The 23,288-nt window shown below is 45.6% G+C and overlaps 1 protein-coding gene across 2 annotated transcripts in view; it reads left to right on the forward strand.

Annotated features, from left to right (window-relative positions):
- Positions 1–23,288, forward strand: part of RFTN1 (raftlin, lipid raft linker 1) — a 134,711-nt gene that overhangs the window by 108,458 nt on the left and 2,965 nt on the right. For both annotated transcript variants that reach the window (XM_064167210.1, XM_064167211.1), the window contains 3 exons: positions 15–130; positions 16,600–16,703; positions 18,649–18,730. In XM_064167210.1, the coding sequence (XP_064023280.1) occupies positions 15–130; positions 16,600–16,703; positions 18,649–18,730 (302 nt within the window). The remainder of the gene's footprint in view (positions 1–14; positions 131–16,599; positions 16,704–18,648; positions 18,731–23,288) is intronic.

Raw genomic sequence — 23,288 nt, forward strand, 5'->3', positions numbered from 1 at the left:
CTGTATTTTCACAGATTCTTTACATGGCACAATGGATGGAATATTTCTCTTTGAAGATGTTGCTGTGGAAGACAGTAAAACCGTGCAGGGCTACGATGCAATTGTTGTTGAGCAGTGGACTGTCCTGAAGGTATGCACACAGTTTTTATCCTTTGAGGTTTATTTCTGTAAATCAAAATACTCCAAGACAGAGAGGCAGATTCTTGTATATGGATCTGTGCTTCAGCAGTACAAGGCAGGCAAGTGAAGTAAAAGGATGCAATGCAACAGTGACACCAGTTAACCACACTCTAGGTTTGTACAATACACTTTTGATTTTAGTAATCTCTGTACTTAGTTGGGGGGGATGGAAAATGTGAATGATGATGAGCAGTGAAACTCAGGGCAATCTGTCCCAAAAATACAGATGTCTGCTAGATTAACTGTAAAGAGGATCTCCATTGGTTGTCAGGGCAACATGATCACAGGAGTCACTGTAGTATTGCAGTTCTAAAGAAGATGGACCTTTAGGTTGGTTTAGCTGCAGTAGGATTGTACAAATAACTGCATTTGTTTGTCTGACCTCTTCCATATGCTGTAAGGACTGGATAGTCTGGATAGGTCCCTATAAACAAACTATGTGTGTCATAGATAGGCTTTTTACTGATTCAGGTGCATGCTCAGAAGAGTGCAAACAGTTTTTAGATCAGACCAGTCACTATGGATCTTCCACAGCAAATCTGATACACAGACAGGGATTTGAAAAGCTGGGCTTGAAATTTTTTGTGACTTGAAGCAAAAAAGGTCCTGGAGGAAAAGAAGATACCATTGTGTAACTGTGAAGGTGTTTTTTTGCTTTGATTTATTTGCTTAGTCTGCCATAAAGAAATGTTAGGAATGCAATGCTTCATCTTTTTGTCTGGAACATTTTGTAAATGGTATAAAATCTTAAGAAAGACAATCAAGGCCAAAAGGATAGATTAAGGGGAAATGGAACAGATGCTAGCCTAAATGTGTAAAATTCCAGGGTTAAGAGTTTGGTTATTAGATGATGATTTGGTAGTGTAGCAAGGAATGGCCGTAAAATAATGGGTAGAAACTTCTTGAAGAAGAGGCTAAGATGTTAAGGGCAGCTTTTCTTGTGCTAATGTGCATCTGAACAAACAACTCCTCTGTTACATTTAGTGTTGTTCCAGTTGTCACAGGCCTGACTGGAAGTTCTTGTGCAGTGTGTGGTCAAATTGGGGCGTTGCCACTCAGGAGCTGGGTTTTGGGATAATGACAGATGGCTTCTTGAGTGCATTAGGTCAGTCCTGATCAAGAAGGCAAATGTTAAGAAGCTTTAATGTTAACCATATGTGAAAAAGTGTTTGGAAGAGAATAGAGGGTGAAGCAGCAAGCTTTTACAGCTATGTACTAATCCTACATCATTTTAACACCTAATTTCAGAAGTTTCTGTTAACACTGTGAGTGTTCAGAGAAGAGCAGCAAAGGTGACCAGTGATACAGGCAGCTTCCATTTTAGGAAGACTTTACAGCCTATAAAGAGAAGAGTTGAAGGGAATGGAATAGGTAGAGGTCCCCTATATTATGTGAGAAATGGCAATAGAGATTGACCACCATCTTTTCCAGTGTAAGAGCTAAGGATTGCCAAGTGGCATTAGTCAGGGCCAGGTAGAAAACAAACCAAAAGGAGGTAATTCAAGTAATTCCTTGTGAAGCAGGCAGCAGATCTGTGGAACCACCTTCTACAGAATGCTGCAGGTTCAAGAAGTTCAGATGGGGTCAGGTGGAATTGATGTTGGTTTTCCCCCTAGTGTACCTTTCTCTGCATTTGTACAAGAATTTGAAGTCAGATCAGGAGTGTATTTTTTAAGTGAATCCTCTGATCCTCCCCACTTAAGCCTCACATCACAGAATGGTCTCACATTGCACAAACTGGATTCCTTTTAGTAGAAACCAAGCCAGACGTACTGGGTGGAAGTACACAAAATGTTTGGGGCAGGTGTTGTACATACTTACCCTGACATAAGTTGCTTTTCCTTAGATGTCACTTACAGCCACATTGGAGACAGCTTTCTGACTTAAATGAGTTCTTAGTCTGAACCAGTTTGGCTCTTAAACTACCAGTCAAAGATTCTCTGTTTCAGTAAGATATTGCCACAAAGTAATGCATATTGCCCCCTGCAGACTTCTTGATTTGCTCTGTGTGGACATAAGAAAGTTTGTCTCAAGCTATATGATGAAGACAGCACCTGATAAGGAGATTTTGTGATGGCAGAGTGGCGACCAAAACAGTAGAACACAGCAGAAGAGTATCTTCTAGCAGGGCCTCTTGAAGTGTTAGAGCCCTAGTAGATAGAGGATAGTTTGCTTTTGATTGTAGCAGTTCCATGCTGGAGACACAGCTGGTCAGCAGATTAAGGAATCAACCTCCCAGTGCCATCTGGCATGTCATCAGATGCTGTACTACTGCACGTCATGTCTGTGTGAGGGCTAACATTGGAGGGCTTGTGCCAGATGTGATATTTGGGATGTGTGACTTCAGAAGCTGCCTGGTAGCATATACACAACTTGTCAGTATGATCAGATTACTCTCTGCTCTAATTTAAAATGTGGGTGCTGGGTGTTCCTGGCTCTTCTGAGATCATGGGGCCCTCCTGGGGACATTATGAATATGTTACCCACCAGCCTGAAAGGGGAAAAGCATGGAGAAGATAAAAGCCTGCTGAAGGAAGGAGGCTGAGGCATTGGGGAACTCTTGCAAAGGTCAAGGGGCCCTCTTGGGCACATTATGAAAGGGGACAAGCCTGAAAGGGGAAAAACATGGAGAAGATAAAGCCTGCTGAAGGAAGGAGGTTGAGGCATTGGAAAACTCTTGCAAAGGTCTTACCCATTTGGAGGAAGAGCAGAGATGACCACTTCTGTCTTCTCCTGACATTTACATAACTTAGCCTGGCCATTTCTTGCCTCATGTCTCAGACACAGTGAGCATAGATAGGTAAAGTCATCAAATGCATGAAAGAAGACTGTAAGCCAGGGAATCTGTAGGCACTTGCCAAGTGTCATACCCAGAAGACCAAGTCACCTCCTTGTTAAACCCTCTGGGAATGAATTATCATTTACTATAAACATGGAATAGTGCAGTGCAGAGGAAGGGACTGTAAAACAGGACATTTAGAGGGAGGGAGATGGATTTCAATAGTGACAGAAGATGTCCAAAAGCCAGTAAAGTCTTTGTTTCCTTTCTGAATACTTCAAAGTATAATTATCACAGAGATAATTATGGAATGACTCATTCATGTAGAATCTCTTATATTTTTTTTGTAGGTTCAGCTCTGATCTAGATTAACCTTTACCATTTGTCTTTTTCACGTGTACCAAGGCAGTGCAAGAAGCCCTGATGGGCAGCATGACATAGAAGTATATATTATGGATCCCTACTTGCAATTTGTATCAGATTTGATTATCTGGATGATCCATGGTCTTGTTCAGATGTGGTCTGACCTGAGTGGAAATTTATTTTGCTCCATCCCAGTTAAGAAGAAAAAAGAAACAGGAGAACTCAAGCCACAACAAAAGAAAGCTGGTTTTATTGCAAAGGAAGATAGAAACATGTATCAATGTCCTCAGTAATAAAAAAGAGAACCTTTCTAAATGGAAAGGTAATGTTTTGCCTTGTTGCCATGAAGGCAAAAGAGAGGGGCTGGCACACCTCTTAGCAGAGAAAGTGCTGCCTTTTTAATTGCTAAGGCTAATAGAGAAAACAAGCTGAACAGTGTGATGCACCCAGTATGTGTGTAAAATGTCAGTCTGTAGAGGATGTAAAGCTCGCAGCTGTCACAGTATGTGGTCCCGCCAAGCAGCAGACAGGATGTAATAGCTCTGAGTAATTTAACTCTTTCTTCTCAAGCTGTGCTACCCTCTGCAAATGACCACAGGACTTAGAATGACAAAATGCTGCTCTCATCCTTATCACTTTAACTCTAAAAATGTCAAGGCACATTATTTCCACCGCAGCCTCTGAGGTCTAGCCCTAAAACTTGCTTGATGGTTTTAATTCTGCTTGTGTAGGCAAATGTGGGTAGACAGTTCTGATTAATCAGAGCCTGCATGGTTTCCCTGAGTGAATGCCTGTGTGGTGTAGTTGCTGGCTGGGGTTAAAGCCCGACACTCCTCAACTCTAATCTGCCACCTTCTCTTCCCCATTACCCCAGACGAAATAGCTAATACTGCCTTTCAGATGGAGTGCTGTAACATTTAGCTTCAGTTTCTGCACTGTTCTGCTTCTGTAACCTTCTTCATTTTGAAAATGCTGTCCTTAATTTGCAGGTGTTTTCTCATTGGTAACCTTCACCTGGTGATTCATCACTTCTTTTTGCTATACCCTGTCTTTGGTACTAACAGGAATTAAAATCCCAAATACAACATGACATTAGCATTTCCTTGGCAGAACTGAGCAGGCTCAGTGTCTGCTGTAGACATGGTCAGACTTGTAAAGTGCCTAAAAAAATTATCTCTGCTGAGCCTAGGTTGCAAGTTGCTCTATGTGAGCCTTGAAACAAATTCTCTGGAAAGGAGGGTTTGATTTGTCTGTAAATCTGATTTAGGTCATATGTCAGTTAAGCTATGTTCTGCTGTCTGTGGGCATAGGAGAAAGTCACAACCAGGTCAGCAAAGCAGCTGATAGTGATGGGTATGAAAAGCAGTTGTGTTTGTGTGTGTGATCCTCTTTACAAAGGACTTAATGTGTTTCCTGGGCATAATATTTCAGTATCTTGCCTCTTGTTTTAAGAAAAGCTGAACAAAAAGCTAATCTTCAAATGGCCTTTATAATTCTTGTTTCATTCTTATATATAAGATGTTAGAGTATATATGTATTTATATATGTGTATATATATCACAGGCTCACAGGATGTTAGGAGTTGGAAGGGACCAAGGAGATCAGCGAGTCCAACCCCCTGCCAGAGCAGGACAATGCTATCTAACACAGGTCACAGAGGAACACATCCAGACAGGCCTTGAAAGGCTCCAGAGAAGGAGACTCCACAACCTCTCTGGGGAGCCTGTGCCAGTGCTCTGTGACCCTTACAGTAAAGAAGTTCCCCCTTATGTTAAGGCAGAACCTCTTTTGCTGCAGTTTACGTCCATTGCTCCTTGTCCTGTCCCAGGGAGCAAGTGAGCAGAGCCTGTCCCCCTGCTTCTGGCAGCCTTCAGATACTTACAAACATTTATCAAATCCCCTCTCAGTCTTCTCTTCTCCAGACTAAGCAGCCCCAGGTCCCTCAGCCTCTCCTCATAAGCCATGCCCTTCTGTCCCCTCATCATCCTCGTAACCCTCCGCTGGACCCTCTCCAGCAGATCCCTCCCCTCTTCAACTGGGGAGCCCAAAACTGAACACAGTATTCAAGATGGGGTCTCAGCAGGGCAGAGTAGAGGGGGAGGAGAACCTCCCTTGATCTGCTGGACACACTCTTCCTAATACACCCCAGGATATGTATATACATATATGTATGTGTATATATATATATGTATGTACATACATATTTGTATATACATATATATTTGTCCACTGACTTCAGTATCCATATGCTCTACAAAAAGTTAAAACACACAGGCTAATATTTCTTTGAGTTGGGTTTTTTTTTTTTGGATAAATTTAGTAATAAAATCTAGCATATAAATTTGGGACTGAGAATTTCTAGTGGCATTGGCAGTATTGAATATCTAACAAGGAGAGCACTTCTTTGGCCTGAGTCAAGGGAGCTTGAAGCGAACAGGCAGAAAAAGCACAGAGTTTGAAACAATATGAATAAAAAAATCACTTCCTGTCTGTCTTGGTTTGCTTAGGTTTGTGATAAGATCAGATACAAGAACTGCTTCTCTGCTCACCCATAACATTTTTCAGGAAGAAGGAGTATAGTAGAGCTGAACTTTCCACTCAAGAGCAAGCTGGGAGAAAGCATTCCAGTCCTCTTTTGTACTTTGTAGAAGTGTACACGAGGAGCAAGTCATGGTTCTTTTCCCCAGCAGGTCACCTTTAGCCAGGCAGTAGTGCTCTGGCTAATGCATCTCTTTTAACCTGTGCTACTGCCAGGAAGGTTTGGGAGGGGCCTCAGCATTTTGAGGTGCATGGGAAACAGGTGCTGGGCCCCCATAAATTGTGTACAGAGGCTGCATGTAAGTGAAGGGCAGTACCAGTCTTTACTGTTGGCAGTGGAGAGTCTGCGTGTGATGGTCTGGGTGTTACCTGCCCCCCACACACACTTTGGAAAATCACCCAGACTAGACTCAGCCAATCTGGAACCTGAATGAATGAATGAATGAAGCTATATTTACAGCTTAGCACAACAGACAAGCAGATACTTACACTATAGACAGAAATACACAAGGCAAAAGGTAATACAGAAACACAACAGCCCTCCCAAAAAACAGAGTCCCCAAGAGGGGCTCCCAACCACCCTTCCACCTTCTTCCCACCCCTCTACCTTATCTCAGATTTTGCCTTACAGTCAGGGTAGTTTGGAGGGTCAGCCAGGGGAGTTAGGAAGCAGATGGGTTAGTCAGGCAGGTTAGAGAGAGGAGTGCAGCCCAAAAAGCCCAGAGACAGACTCCCTTATCTATGTTTATGTTCTTGTTTTTATCCATCTCAGCAAGCCTAGGAGTGCAGTAGCCATCACCATTGTTCCCTTTTCACAGCCTGTAATCTAATTCTTCTCACCAAAATATTCTAGCTAGGCTCAAACTAGCACACTGTGCTCCAGCTGCCTTTCTCACGTGGACAGGGATGATTAATCCCTCATGATGGAGTGGTGCACAAAAACCTTTTTAAAAAGCTAGAGTTTTTGAGAATTAATTATAACCAAAGGAAATGATGTTGAGGAAGCTGCATGGGGATGAGGGTGAGACCCCACCTGGAGTACTGTATCCAGTTCTGGAGCCCCCATTACAAGAAGGATGTGGAGATGCTGGAGTGTGTCCAGAGAAGGGCCACAGGGATGCTCAGAGGGCTGCAGCAGCTCTGCTGTGAGGACAGACTGAAAGAGTTGGGGCTGTGCAGTCTGGAGAAGAGGAGGCTCCCAGGTGACCTTCTTGTGGCCTTCCACTATCTTAAGGGGGCCTACAGAAAAGCTGAGGAGGAACTTTTTAGGCTATCAGGGAGTGACAGGGCTAGGGAGAATGGAGCAAAGCTGGAGATGGGTAGGTTCAGGCTGGACATGAGGAGGAAGTTGTTGAGCAGGAGAGTGGTGAGAGGCTGGAATGGGTTGCCCAGGGAGGTGGTTGAGGCCCCATGCCTGGAGTTAAGGCCAGGCTGGATGAGGCTGTGTGCAGCCTGATCTATGGTAAGGTGTCCCTACCTATGACAGGGGAGTTGGAACTAGCTGATCCTTGTGGCCCCTTCCAACCCTGACTGATACTCTGATTCTATTCTATGATTAAGCAGTGTGTAGAAAAAGCACTGTGCACTATACAAGTTCTTAGGTAGTGTTTTTCTGTGCTTGTTTCCCCCTTCAAATCAGTTGATGTACAAACACTAAAAACCAGCACTCACATTAAGGCATAGAGCACAAGTGGTTCAGAAACTGTGAGCTAAAAATGCCAGAGCTATTTAAGAAAGTGTCCTGATGGGTTGCTAGATCCCATTTATAGCCTGTGCTCCATGGCCAGTCATGTGGAGTTGTCCAATCACGTGTATGTTGCCCTGCAGTGATGGCTTTAACATGTTCCATAAGCTGCTTCCATGCTTCTTTTGTGGAGAACCCTCTCTGGTAGCACATTCAGCATTTGCTGCCTATCCTGTGCTGCTCTGAGTGCAAAATTGCACTGCTGAGCACAGGTGCTTCCATGTTACAGGTGTGGGCACTATCAGGAGCTCTCAGATCCTTTTGTTTGCTTATACATATGCTAGAAAGTAGGGTTTGCATTTGCAGAAGTCACAGAGAGAAGTTGGCTTTGTGGACACAGGAGGGTTTTTCAGTTGCTGTTCCTTGTTCTCCCCTGGATGTGGAGCCAGCTGTGAATGCTGCTGAACAGCCTATGTGTGTACTGAAATGGTGACTGGATACATCTGAATCAGTGTGCTAGTGTGAGCCTAGCTGGGATATTTTGGTGAGAAGAATTAGATCACAGGCTGTGAAAAGGAAGCAATGGTGTTGTCTGCTGCACTCATAGGCTTGCTGAGATGGATAAGAACAAGAACATAAACACAGATAACAAGAGTGGCTCTTGGGCTGTGGGGCTGTGTGAACTTCTCTCTCTCTAACTTGCTGCCTGCCTAATCCTTCTGCTTCCTAACCCCTCTGGCTGACCCTCCAAACTCACCTTGAACGTAAGGCAAAGTCTGGTGTAAGGTAGAGGGGTGGGGAGAAGGTGGAAACGTGGTTGGGAGCCCCTCCTGGGCACTCTGATTTGTGGGCTGCTGTGTTTCTGTATTACCTTTTACCTTGTCTGTTTCTGTCTATAGCTGTAGATATTGCAAATACTTGCTTGTATATTATGCTAAGCTGTAAGTGCAAAGCTTCGATTTCCAGAGCTGGCTGAGTCTAGTCTGAGTGATTTCCAAAGTGTGGGGGGTCAGGGAACACCCAAACCATCACGCTCATGTTTTCAAACGTTTTCCTTCCTGCCTAGCCAAACTGAGCTCCCCAGTTTAAGAGGGACAGGGAGAGAGTCCAGTGGAAGGCTAGGAGGATGATGAGGGGACTGGAGGGCATGGCTTAGGAGGAGATGCTGAGGGACCTGGGGCTGTTTAGTCTGGAGAAGAGAAGATTTAGAGGGGATTTGATAAATGTCTGTAAGTATCTGAAGGCTGCCAGGAGGTGGAGGACAGGCTCTGCTCACTGCTCCTTGGGAGCAAGTTTGTTCTGAAGTGTGAGGGGACAGGTAACACCCAAACCATCACATCCTCATTTTGGCGCCCGACATGGGCACAGAGAAACTCTTCCCAGGTTGCTACCCTGCACAGTGTTTTGTCCTCACTATATTCTCAAACACATTTCACAGTGCATGAATTCACCAATATTAAGTAACCATAAACAGCATTAAATTAGCTATGCCCTGAATAATAAGCAAAGATCCTGCCTCTGGATTGTTTTTGTTACTTTTTTTTCCTATTAACTTTCCACTGAGGTCCCAATTTGGCAGTCAGTCTGTGTTGGTCAGCAACCTATCTTCTGACAAAAGCAACTGGTGGTTTCTAAGTGTATGGGAGCCATCCCACACCACTCTGCTATACAGCTCATGGATGTGTAGCAAGAATCTGCTACGAGGCTGCTGTAGTGTGTTGCTCTTGGAAATTTAGCAGCAGCTCAGTACTAGGGGAGTGCAGTCTAACTGTTGCTGCTGAAACACTTGTGAAACTTCCTTTTGCTCCCAATACATAGAATCATAGAATCAGCCAAGTTGAAAGAGACCTTCAAGATCATCCAGGCCAACCTAGCACCCAGCCCTAGCCAATCAACCAGACCATGGCACTAAGTGCCTCAGCCAGGCTTTGCTTGAACACCTCCAGGGATGGCAACTCCACCACCTCCCTGGGCAGCCCATTCCAATGCCAATCACTCTCTCTGGCAACAACTTCCTCCTAACATCCATCCTAGACCTCCCCTGCCACAACTTGAGACTCTGTCCCCTTGTTCTCTTGCTGGTTGCCTGAGAGAAGAGACCAACCCCCACCTGGCTACAGCCTCCCTTCAGGTAGTTGTAGATAGCAATGAGGTCCCCCCTGAGCCTCCTCTTCTGCAGGCTGCACACCCCCAGCTCCCTCAGCCTCTCCTCATAGGGTTTGGGTTCCAGGCTCCTCACCAGCTTCGTTGCCCTATTCTGGACACATTCCAGCACCTCAACATCTCTTGAATTGAGGAGCCCAGAACTGGACACAGCACTCAAGGTGTGGTCTGACCAGTGCTGAGTACAGAGGCAGAATAACCTCCCTTGTCCTGCTGGCCACACTGTTCCTGATCCAGGCCAGGATGCCATTGGCTCTCTTGTTTTTAATGGATCTATAATGTTGTGTTGTTAGCAGAAATTACCTTTTTGTGCTAGTTTGAAGCTAGCTAGAATGTTTTGGTGAGAAGGACTAGGATACAGGCTGTGAAAGGAAGATGATGCTGATGTTTACTTCCCTCGTAGGCTTGCTGAGATGTATAAGAATAAGAATCAAAACATAGATAACACACTTGGCACTTCTGTTGGGGAACTGGCTGAGCTGCATCTCTAACCTCACCCCTCTCTGCCATTTCAGAAATCTGGGAGGGAAAAAAAGCACATAATTCACAAATCTAGAGCTTGGATTTAGTCTCCTTGTCAGCTGTGTTACTGCAAACATAACCCCCTTGCAGCATGCTTTTACTGGGTGGTTCTTGCACAGCCCAGATACTCAATTTCCCTCATTTTATTGTCCTTCTTTTCCAAGGTGCAAGTCCAGATTTCACCCCCTCAGTGCCCTGGGAGAGGCAGCACTGCCTTTGGCAGTGGCAGGGACTGGTAACCAGCCCAGGCTGGGTACAGCCCTGGTGGCCTGTCCCCTCTATTCTTTGTAAGGAGCCAGGTTTCAATGCAGTGCCTGTTTTCCTCAACAAACAGTAGGTTACACTTTCAAAGCAACTTGTGTTTTTCACTTGCCATCCTCTTTGCCATCTGTCTGTAGATCTTAGTACACAGTCTGTTAGGATTTGCTGATAAAGGTTTTATTAACATTTATTTAATGAGATTTTCAGACTTCCACTCTTCAATCCATGCTGGAAAAAAAATATTGAGTAGTGACAATCCATAGCTGCCTTGTAAATCACATCCACTTAACCCTATGAGGAGAGGCTGAGGGAGCTGGGGGTGTGCAGCCTGCAGAAGAGGAGGCTCAGGGGTGACCTCATTGCTGTCTACAGCTACCTGAAGGGAGGCTGTAGCCAGGTGGGGTTGGTCTCTTCTGCCAGGCAACCAGCACCAGAACAAGGGGACACAGTCTCAAGTTGTGCCTGGGGAAGTCTAGGCTGGATGTTAGGAGGAATTTCTTGCCAGAGAGAGTGATTGGCATTGGAATGGGCTGCCCAGGGAGGTGGTGGAGTGGCCGTCCCTGGAGGTGTTCAAGCAAAGCCTGGCTGAGGCACTTAGTGCCATGGTCTGGTTGATTGGCCAGGGCTGGGTGCTAGGTTGGCCTGGTGATCTTGGAGGTCTCTTCCAACCTGGTTGATTCTATGATTCTAACCCAGGAAAGAATGAATTCTAAAGAGCTTCTGTCTCATGAGAGCTTGGTAGTTGTCTTGTTTATTATCTTGCTGTGATTAAGATTGTCACAGTAGGAGGGAAAAGAAAAGAAAAACTGCTAATGCAGTTGTTTGTGTGGCTTGCCCCAGATATTATCATTATAATTTTTTAATCATTTGTTCTTTTTCTAATGAGCAGAAGCAGCTGTGCAAAGAGAAAACACTGGAAACAAACAGTCCAACTATAAATGAAATGAATTCTTTTCATGTGATGCAAGTCAAGGGAAAACCTAGCTCAATATGCTCTGGCTTCTTGACACTCAAGGTGTGATCAGAGATTACTTATCATCTACAGGAGAGTGGGAACCAAGTTAATTAAAAATTTCCACCCTTTCACTGAGTGAAATGTCTCCCAGTTTGAGATGCATGATTTGAACACTTTTGCAATAAGGCTCTGGCACCTACTCTCTAGTCCTGCTGGTGCTCAAATCCAATATTTGCTAGCTAGAAAGAGCATTGTAATTTCATCTTAGGGAGTTGTCTCAAACAATTGGTAAAATAATCAGTGTATTCCATGTAAAAAGCATACATGTCTCTTCTCTGCACCCATCCCCCAGGGATTGTTTGAAAGCAGTTTTGCATTGGAAAGCATTTACTGTAACACCAATTAAAGGTCTGTGTAACCTTGACTCCTGCTGGTGCCCAAATTCCAGTCGTGGGATAGGATTGCAACCAAAGATTCAGCAAGGGGAGGGAGAAGTCATTCCTTGTCATCTCAAGCTCCAGTTATCTGTATTTGCAAGTGAGGAGCTTGAAGCCCATATGAGTTATACCTGTTTATTCTGGAGTGACTCATTTCTCTAGTCTGTGATCTTCAAACACAGACAATTATTAGAAGGAGTTTATTCCCCCCAGGGAGCTGGGAAGGATGTGCAGTGTCTGACTCCAGCAAAGCATCCTGCAGAGTGGGAGAGAGCCTGCTGGATCTTGGAGGAGGTGTGTGCCTCTAGATCAGGTGTAACACAGCCTAACACACAGACTGTGGTGTTGGGTACCAGCACACACACAAAATAAAAGCTCACCTTTTTTGTAGCATGTGGATCTTGGAGGAGGTGTGTGCCTCTAGATCAGGTGTAACACAGCCTAACACACAGACTGTGGTGTTGGGTACCAGCACACACACAAAATAAAAGCTCACCTTTTTTGTAGCATGTGGATCTTGGAGGAGGTGTGTGCCTCTAGATCAGGTGTAACACAGCCTAACACACAGACTGTGGTGTTGGGTACCAGCACACACGAAAAATAGAAGCTCACCTTTTTTGTAGCATGTGGATCTTGGAGGAGGTGTGTGCCTCTAGATCAGGTGTAACACAGCCTAACACACAGACTGTGGTGTTGGATACCAGCACACACAAAAAATAGAAGCTCACCCTTTTTTGTAGCATGTGGATCTTGGAGGAGGTGTGTGCCTCTAGATCAGGTGTAACACAGCCTAACACACAGACTGTGGTGTTGGGTACCAGCACACACACAAAATAAAAGCTCACCCTTTTTTGTAGCATGTGGATCTTGGAGGAGGTGTGTGCCTCTAGATCAGGTGTAACACAGCCTAACACACAGACTGTGGTGTTGGGTACCAGCACACACACAAAATAAAAGCTCACCCTTTTTTGTAGCAGTTGTACAGAACTTTTTCACATTTCCAGATTGTGGAAATGTGAAGAAAATTTCTTTAAGCCTAATTGACTTCAGGATTAAATTTATCTTCCAATAACTTTGTACTCCTAATGTGCTTTACCTGCTCTTTTCCCTTCTGCACCATTGGGATTGTGGTACACATCATCTGCTGGAGATGATGCTTACTGCTGACAAGCCAGACAGGTCCAAAGCTAACCTTGTCTTGCCACTCAGAGCCTGCAGGGACAGTGGGCTGTGGCAGGAGTGACAGCACGTCCCTGAAACAATTTGGCTTCTGCAGCAGCCAAATGAGCTCTGTGTGGTATTGATGTCCTTCCTCATTGCCATAATCTCCCTCTGATTTTTCACGTTTGATGCACATCTTGATGCAAGGAGAAGGTTCCTCTTGCTAATTGCAAACCTTAGGCGGTGGATTCAAAATAGAATGAGATGTTGCTCGGGGCACAGACAAGGTCTGCTGTGCCAGTCTTTCCTGACCTGCTAGTCTTCCACTCTCTAAATGAGTGAGTTCCTTCTGGGCTTTTTTGTTTTCCTCTCTAAAGGCTGTTTAATGGAGGGGATGTTTTGGTCAGATCCTTTTATGTGTTCTTGCAGGTGCCTCGTGGCAGGCTCGCAGTGCTGGATGCTCTGACTTTGGTTTTAATGCTGATGTTGGCTATTTTTGGATGTTGTTGACCAATCTCATAAATCTAAGTGTGTCTTGAGACATCAGGTCTTAAAAGAAATCTAGAGATGTCATCATTTTTGCAGTACCCTTGGACACCCTATTTTAAAAACTGGCAGGAGGGTGGAAATGTCCATCCTGGGGGAGTCTAAGGAGACTCTGAAGCTACCACAATGGCATCTGGTTGAACATGAGTCAAAGACCACATGGCATGGCTTTCCTCTTGCAGGGCATCTCTTTCCTCTCCTGCAGTTAGCAATGCTGATCTGCACACAGTGGTGCTGTAAAGGAGCAATGTTTCTGCAAGTCCCTGAAAACCCCTGTAGAGAAATAACATCAGTGGAGTGTTCTCTTGCATGTGCTTTCTGGAATATAGTTTTTAGCATTCACCTTTTTAAGCAGGAGCTGTGTGCAGCTTCTTCAGCTATTTGCCTTTGTAGTCATGATCAGGTTTTTAATAGCTATAGTTAGGAGGTCATTCAGCTATGAAGATATGAAGTGACCTAAATTACATTTGTTAGAAGAAAGGAATAGCTGAGACTGGAAATTCACTAAAATACCTTGAAATAACTACAGCAGGATTTGGATTAGTTCTGATCAAATGACTGTTTCATTACTGAGGAATAAATGGTTTTTTTTGGGAGCTGCAAAACTACTCTGCCTTACCCAGAACTGGCAGTTAAAACTCCTTGTGTGCACATGAAACCAGTGTAAGTGCCTGAGCTTTTTTGGCAAATTTAATTGTCATTCCACTGAAATTTAGTTCTGTTTGTAGAGCTCAGTAGTTACCATTTGTCTGCTTTGTGTTTATTAAAATGGAAAACCAGTAAATATGCTGTAAGATATTTCTGTTCAACTGCTGGAAGTTTGGGCAATTGGACACCTCAGTGGAGCAGTCTTTGTTGAGAGCACTGTGGTCCTTTCTGAGCGAATTACATGGTCTGCCATTCAGCAGAAAGAAAATTAGCAAGGCTCTGCTGGGTAGATGTGTGGCTGGAGCCAGACTTCTGCCCTGAAAGGCAATGCTTTGGGTCTCACCCACAGATTTCCTGATGCTGAAGAACAAGGAAGCTGTGCATATTTGTGGGTGGTAAAAGAGCTAGACCTGTGCTTTTGTTGCTGTCATTGGCCATTTTGCTTTTGATCCTTCGTGGTGGAGTAACCTGACCTGTTTCACAGTATCACCAAGGTTGGGAGAGACCTCACAGATCATCAACCCTTTACCACAGAGCTCCAGGCCAGACTATGGCACCAAGTGCCACATCCAATCCTGCCTTGAACAGCTCCAGGGACGGCGACTCCACCACCTCCCCGGGCAGCCCATTCCAGTGTCCAATGACTCTCTCAGGGAAGAACTTTCTCCTCACCTCCAGCCTAAATTTCCCCTGGCACAGCTTGAGGCTGTGTCCTCTTGTTCTGGTGCTGGCCACCTGAGAGAAGAGAGCAACCTCCTCCTGGCCACAACCACCCCTCAGGTAGTTGCAGACAGCAATAAGGTCTCCCCTGAGCCTCCTCTTCTCCAGGCTAACCAATCCCAGCTCCCTCAGCCTCTCCTCGTAGGGCTGTGCTCAAGGCCTCTCCCCAGCCTCGTCGCCCTTCTCTGGACATGCTCAAGCATCTCAGTGTCCCTTCAGGATTCACTCTGGCCTAGATAGGCACAGAATGTGGGACATGCAAGGCTGGCATGTTTTAACTACTTGAATATGTTTTTGCTTGGGAGGAGGTAATTGATAAAAATACAATGACTTTGGCTGTTCAGATCTGCAACCTAAAGCTGGGTGGATGCCTCACAGATATTTACCAAACTCAGTTAGCAGTTTGCTATGCACAGGCTCTCGGCCCCTGTCTCTCAGTGTGCTAGTTTGAGCCTAGCTAGAATGTTTTGGTGAGAAGAACTAGATCACAGGCTGTGAAAGAGAAACAAGGGTGATGTCTACTTCACTCATAGGCTTGCTGAGAGGTATAAGAACAAGCATCCAAACATAGATAAGGAACAACTTCTGCTTGGGAGCTCTGAGCTGCATTTCTCTCTGTAGCCTCTCTGCTGTCTCTCTGATTAATCCACTTTGCTTCCTAACCCCCTGGCTGAACCTCCATTCTTCCTTGGGACTGGGGTAAGGTTGAGAGGGGTAGGGGGAAGGTGAAAGGGGTGGTTGAGAGCCCCTCCTGGGGACTCAGGTTTCTGGGAGGGCTGTTGTGTTTCTGTATTACCTTTTACCTTGTATATTTCTGTCTATAACTGTATATACTGTAACTATCTGCTTGTACATTGTGCTAGCTTTAAATATAAGCTTCATTCATATTCCCAGAGCTGGCTGAGTCTAATCTGGGTGATTGCCAAAGTGTGAGGGAGGGCAGGTAACACCCAAACCATCACATTGATATTTTCAAACGTTTTCATTTCTGCCTTGCTGACCTGGGCTCCCCAGTTTAAGAGGGACAGAGATCTGCTGGAGAGGGTCCAGCAGAGGGCTACGAGGATGATTAGGGGACAGAAGGGCATGGCTTATGAGGAGAGGCTGAGGGACCTGGGGCTGCTTAGTCTGGAGAAGAGAAGGCTGAGAGGAGATTTAATAAGTGCTTATAAATATCTGAGGGCTGGAGGTCAGGAGGAGGGGGACAGGCTCTGCTCACTGCTCCCTGGGATAGGACAAGGAGCAATGGATGGAAGCTGCAGCACAGGAGATTCCACCCCAACACAAGGGGGAACTTCTTTACTGTAAGGGTCCCAGAGCATTGGCACAGGCTCCCCAGAGAGGTTGTGGAGTCTCCTTCTCTGGAGCCTTTCAAGGCCTGTCTGGATGTGTTCCTGTGTGACCTGAGCTAGATTGTGTGGTGCTGCTCTGGCAGGGGGGTTGAACTCGACAATCTCCTTGGATCCCATCCAACCCCTAACATCCTGTAAGCCTGTGACCATACAAAATGACCCACCTCAGGACAAAAGCCCATTCTCCCCTCCAAAATGCCCACACATGTATATTTCCCTGTTGTTTTTTGGCTTTGGCAGACCGAGTGTTGCACTGCAGGTGATGCTAACTGCTGGTTGCTCTTTCCTAGGGAGTTGAAGTGCAGACAGATTACGTTCCGCTGCTGAATTCCCTTGCCGCGTACGGCTGGCAGCTGACGTGTGTGCTTCCCACTCCCATTGTGAAGACAAACAGGTAGGGAAGAGTCCCTCACTGCCTATAGGACACTGAAGTCTATACCAGCAGTTCTCCTGGATTTCCTTGCATGCATGCAGTTGCTGCCCTTGCAAACTTGGGTGCAGCTGTTTGGGTTTTCTGAGCATCACCAGCTGCATGGGGCAGGAAGCAGGTGTCTGGCAGACAAAACACTGCAAGGTAGCAGTGTGGTTTCTGCATGAAGTTTCTGGGTAGCATCTCTGCCTCTCTGTAACTTGACTGTAAAATTCCTGCTCTACATCTCCCAGTAGCTCCTCTTAGAGCACAGCCAAAAGCTCTAAGAACATTTGGAACGAGATGTTGCCTAGCTGATGTTGTCCAGTGCTGCTGATACACAGTCTAGCTGAGAAGAACCATGTGCCTTCTTTTGCAGTCTACTTTGCTGTTATTAATAGTCTGAGGGTTCAACTATAAATGTGAGTCACTTAAAAATGCTCTTCATAACTGTGGTAAAAAAACAATCATCCCACTTGTTAATCATGAAGGTGGTGCTTTCTGCACTTTCACTGGTCAGGAATGTATTTATACAGCAACACAATCAGTCCTGATCTCTTTTGATCTTAAAACAGTAAAAAATATGCTCAGATCTAGATGAAGACTACTCCTACACATAAGAACCTAAAAAGTAAAGGCCATCTGTGCTGGGGGGAAAGGAAAAATGGTATTTAAAGTTTTTCATATATGTTTAAATATAGAAATGAACAGAAAATTAACAAGGTATATATGATTTGCTTTCTCTTCTAGCTTTCTGTATCCTGCATTAGAACTTCAGTAGCACTGCTCAGCTTGACAGTGCCGAAGGGCACCTACCCAATCTAACCACTGCTGGCCTTTGGTTCACAGTATCACAGTATCATCAGGGTTGGAAGAGACCTCACAGATCATCAAGTCCAACCCTTTACCACAGAGCTCAAGGCCAGACCATGGCACCAAGTGCCATGTCCAACCTTGCCTTGAAGTGCCCCAGGGACAGTGACTCCACCACCTCCCCGGGCAGCCCATTCCAGTGTCCAATGACTCTCTCAGTGAAGAACTTTCTCCTCACCTCCAGCCTAAATTTCCCCTGGCACAGCTTGAGGCTGTGTCCTCTTGTTCTGGTGCTGGCCACCTGAGAGAAGAGAGCAACCTCCTCCTGGACACAACCACCCCTCAGGTAGTTGCAGACAGCAATAAGGTCACCCCTGAGCCTCCTCTTCTCCAGGCTAACCAATCCCAGCTCTCCCCAGCCTCGTTGCCCTTCTCTGGACACGCTCAAGCATCTCAATGTCCCTCCTAAACTGGGGGGCCCAGAACTGAACACAGCACTCAAGGTGTGGTCTAACCAGTGCAGAGTACAGGGGCAGAATGACCTCCCTGCTCCTGCTGACCACACCATTGCTGATGCAGGCCAGGATGCCACTGGCTCTCTTGGCCACCTGGGCACACTGCTGGCTCATGTTCAGGCAGGTATCAATCAGCACCCCCAGATCCCTCTCTGTCTGGCTGCTCTCCAGGAGGTTGTGCCTCCTGTCATGCTGTAAGCAGCACCCAGCCCTATTCCTGATTGGTGGCCTGAGAGGGGACCACTCTGTTGTCACTGAGATGCTGCTACACACAGACACCATGGAGCCTGCATTTCTTGCTTTTTGCTCCAAACAATTTTTCCCTGTGTTTACACACTAATGCTAAAACACTCAGCAGAAGTATGTCACGGGCTGACAGGCTCTATCAGGCTGAACAGTTGCTCTTTTTTGTTAGTTTTTTTTTTTTTCCCCAAAAAATACCAGGCTGTGGAAAGACACTGGGGACAGACAATGTTTAAGGTCATTCTTATTTTGTTGTTCTTTGACCTGCAGAAATAGATGACTGAGATGGATTTTCGCTTTGAGTGATGTCGGACCTGAATTTAATTCATTCTCAGGAGTGTGCATTTGTTTCTTTTCAGGGAGGGAAATTTATCTACAAAGCAAATTGTATTTCTTCAGAGACCTTCTTTGCCCCAGAAAGCGAAGAAGAAAGAATCTAAGGTAAATAACCTTGAGTTCCAGGTTTCTTTGGTTTGCATTGGAGGTATTTTAATGTTGTCATTGATTTCCCATAGAATTAAAAAAGGCCTGTTCAGCACTTCTGTGCTAAATAGTAAGACACAAGGAACTGAAATGTTCAAATGAAAGAATGAAAGTGATGTGAAAGCTCTTACATTTCATTCTCTTCTGTCACAGCAGTAGCAGAAGTGTAGATTCCTCTTTACAGTGGTGCCTAAAATTCCCTGCCCATGTTCACCTGCCTGCAAGGTGGAACCAACACTATTTTCTCCCACCCACTGCCTGCCTTTTGTATTTAAATTGCTCTCTCTTTCTTTTTACCTGTTTTGATACGACCTAGCGTGGTGCATACCTGGTCTTGGCAGGTGTTTCTGTGTGCTGTGTGAATGGTAATGAATTCTGCTAGTGTCTTGGTTCCAATTTAAATTTCCCAGAGGCTCAAATTTAGTTGATAGAACCAATAACAATTTATAGGATGCCCTTCCCTCTTCCCCCTTCTTTCTCAAAATGAAAATGAATTAGATACAGAGAGAGCAAAGGTTTGCAGACCCAAATAAATGATCTCTCTGCGATTTGGAAGTTAAAGGAAGAAGAGTTTAACAATAAATACAAGGTATGTGAGGTAAGGAAGTTGCAAAGATGTAGGGAAGGGAAAACAAGGTACAAAACATGTAAATATGCAACCAGATGTGATGGCAATGGGTTTTGTCCACCTCGTTGGTTGATGACCATGTGGTAAGACAAAGAGCAGCAGGAAACAGGAATGGTGATGCTGGCAGGCAGGGAGGGAGAGCAGGAAGAGAGAGGCAAACAGAAGGTCACTCTGCTTTTATGTGTCTTAGACAGGAAGGGGGAGTGGGCTAACCACCACACCTGGTAGCGTTCAGATCTACCCCTGGGGAGGGATCAAGTGCACCTGGAGTCAGGTTCAAGATCACTCCTCCAGGAGGGTTAACCCTGTACAGCTAGAATTAACCAAAAAAAAGGCCCCTGAATCCAGCTCAATTATCCAAGAACATAGCTGGCAGCTAACGATGTGCACGAGGGACAGACATGTGTATTCCTATTTCCATTTTGAAACTGTGGAGCTGTGGGATTCCCTACCCACACCTGTCATGGCATACAGCTGAGAGAGAAATACAAGGAACCCACACCTGTCATGGCATACAGCTGAGAGAGAAATACAGGGACTGGAAAACTGGGAACTGGGAAAAGTGCTGACCCTCCCGTGTTACAAAATTCACCTTGCCCTTTGAGTACCACAGCAGCCAGGTGAAGTATGCAAAGGATCTCTGAAACCACATGGTGAGAAGGTTGCTGATGAATAGGAGCTCATTTTTATTCTAGCTCTGTGCACTTAGGTGAGCTCTGGCTAGCCAACTGTCACCTGAAGGAGTGGTGTGCTTGAAGCCCTGCAGAAGTCGATCTAGAGTAGGAGATTGGAAACACTGGACAGAGTTGAGCACTAGGAGCGTTTTACCCAACGTTTGAGATAATTACAGATGTTTTTCATCTATAAAGCCCTCACTGGTTTTGAGCCTGGCTCTGTGAAAGTCATCTTTCAGATGAACTGTTGGCCAGGAGAGTGTTTGAGCTGACTGAAGTAGGAGAGAACCGCTGGGAGCACGACTGCGATTATAGGATTTACCTCCTCTCATTAGCAAAGATAGAGCCCAGAGCATTCTGTGAACGTGTTACAAAGCCAAACTTTCTTGCTTTTTCTCTCTGTTTTCAAGTGATTAGAAGGATCTTGAGATGAGGGTTGGAGTGCCTGTGTTTGGTCATTTTTTCCCCTACCACTGTGTGAGGTTTTAATGGAAGGGGTGGGAACCTGCAAGTGATTGTACATCTTCCAGTGAATCAGTATGATACCGATTGCTTGTATTACACTAACAAATGCATACCACCCGGATGACTCAGGACTTTGTTTACATTTTTGTCATTGGAGGATATAAAAACTTATTCAGCAACGTCTGGTTGACATAACAAAGGATTTACACATTGGCAGTATTAAATATACAGAAGTATTGGAGGGCACAAATCAATGCAGCACATGCTTCGTACCAAAGGTTGCGTTAAAACGAGGGACGAGGTTGATTGTGGTTGCATAAAGAAATGTAAGACTGGTTCAGCATCTCTGAGTGGAGGTTTGAGTCCCATCAAAGATGCTAAACAGCATTTGATTAAGTTACTGAATATTCTGCATGTGCCACGTTACAGGCACTCAGGGGGTTTTGAACTTGTGATATGGCATGCCTGAAATGTTTACAGATAAACTCTCAGAGGAGGGAAATAGGCTGGCAAGATTAAAAGGATCTCAGGATGTCAGAGGTTGGAAGGGACCCAAAGAGATCATTGAGTCTAAGCTCCCTGCCAGAGCAGGACAATGCTATCTAACACATATCACAGAGGAGCACATACAGACTGGCCTTGAAAGGCTCCAGAGAAGGAGACTCCACAACCTCTCTGGGCAGCCTGTTCCAGTGCTCTGGGACCCTTACAGTAAAGAAGTTCCCCCTTGTGTTGAGGTGGAACTTCCTGTGCTGCAGCTTGCACCCATTGTTCCTTGTCCTATCCCAAGGAGCAAGTGAGCAGAGCCTGTCCCCCTCCTCCTGACCCCCAGCCCTCAGATATTTATAAGCACTTATTAAATCTCCTCTCAGTCTTCTCTTCTCCAGACTAAAAAGCCCCAGGTCCTTCAGCTTCTCCTCATCACACAAAGCTTCAGAGTCCCCTAAATAGCTTCATAGCCCTCCACTGGACCCTCTCCAGCAGATCTCTGTCCCTCTTAAACTGGGGGGCCCAAAACTGAAGACAATACTCAAGATGAGGTCTCACCAGGACAGAGTAGAGAAGGAAGAGAACCTCCCTTGATCTGCTGGACACACTCTTCTTTAATGCCCTCCAGGATCCCATTGGCCTTCTTGGCCACAAGGGCACATTGCTGTGTCATGGATGTTCTCCACCAGCACTCCCAGGTCCCTCTCCACAGGGCTGCTCTCCAGCAGATCACCTCCCAGCCTGTGCTGGTGCAGTTTATTATTCCTCCCCAGATGCAGGACTCTGCACTTGTCCTTGTTGAACCTCATCTGGTTCCTCTGTGCCCAGCTCTCAGTCTGTCCAGGTCTCTCTGGATGGCAGCACAGCCTTCAGCTGTATCAGCCAAGCCTCCCAGCTTGGTGCCATCAGCAAACTTGCTGAGCAGACTCTGTCCCCTGACATCGCAGCACTACAAACCAAACCAAGTAACCCGTGCACCACAGCCAACTGTTGTTCTGTTTAGCCAGAGGAACAGACAAGGAAACATCCAAGGGGTGGTACAGCTTATTTATCTCTTCAGTAAGAGAGAAGTATTCTTACAGTGCAACATTCTGTCAGTGATGAGGTAATCCTGTCCATTGGCTTTCTAGAGAAGTGGTGCTAATTTCAGCAGGCACAGGCTGTGAAACAGAATATAAGCACCTGCCTACCCAGACACGTGTGCATGCACACACAGCCTCCTGCACTTTGATCTTTAGCACATGCAGGGCCCTGATCTTACCTTCTGTCAAAAAGAGCTTTGAGTTAAAGGAGAGTTGTAGGTGCCCAGTGATTGGCATTGGAATGGGCTGCCCAAGGAGGTGGTGGAGTCACCGTCCCTGGAGGTGTTGAAGCAAAGCCTGGCTGAGGCACTTAGTGCCATGGTCTGGTTGACTGGCTAGGGCTGGGTGCTAGGTTGGCTTGGATGATCTTGGAGGTCTCTTCCAACCTGGTTGATTCTATGATTCTATGAAATCAAAGAGGAAAATATTCAGGTGTCTGTGAATTTTAAGCAGTGAACCTGTAGAGCTGAGATTCTATCTTTCCCCCTTCTCTAAATTGTAAATTTAAGTGGCTTCCTTTTTGTAAAGCCATTTGGTTTGTTTTTAGGTCGAGTCCTGGCTAGCAGATAGTCCTGGCTAGCTTAATAATAAGCCTTAATAGGTTTTGAGTGGCTTTTTGATTAAAGAATGAATGCTAGAGCTAAAATGTATGACCACATGTCCTTGTTTTGGCCAACTGTGGCACAGACATGGCTCCACTGGAGTAAAGGTCTGAATGTCCTGGTGAGATTGTTCATGCCATCCAAGCATTGCCTCTGAACCCACCCCTGAGCTTCCATTAGCATGGACACTGCTGATGAAACAGTTGTGCATGTTGACCTGGACCATGCAAACTTGTGTCAGCTGGCCCAGCAATGGCTTGGAACATGGCCTGGCTCTCCTTGGGAAGGCCCATTCGTTTTTTATACCAACCAAGCAGATCTGTGAGTGGCCTCTTTGTCAGCCTTTGTGTTCTTTACACCTGCTGAGTTGCTAAGTCATAGAATGGTTTAGGTTGGGAGGGACCTCAAGGATCATCCAGCTCCAACCCCCTGCCATAGGCAGGGACACCTCCCACTAGAACAGGTCACTCAAGGCCTCATCCAACCTGGCCTTGAACACCTCCAGGGAGGGAGCAGCCACAACCTCCCTGGGCAACCTGTGCCAGTGTCTCACCACTCTCACTGCAAAGAATCCTT

This window comes from Pogoniulus pusillus, chromosome 28 (assembly GCF_015220805.1).
Source record: "Pogoniulus pusillus isolate bPogPus1 chromosome 28, bPogPus1.pri, whole genome shotgun sequence".
Lineage (NCBI taxonomy): Eukaryota > Metazoa > Chordata > Aves > Piciformes > Lybiidae > Pogoniulus > Pogoniulus pusillus.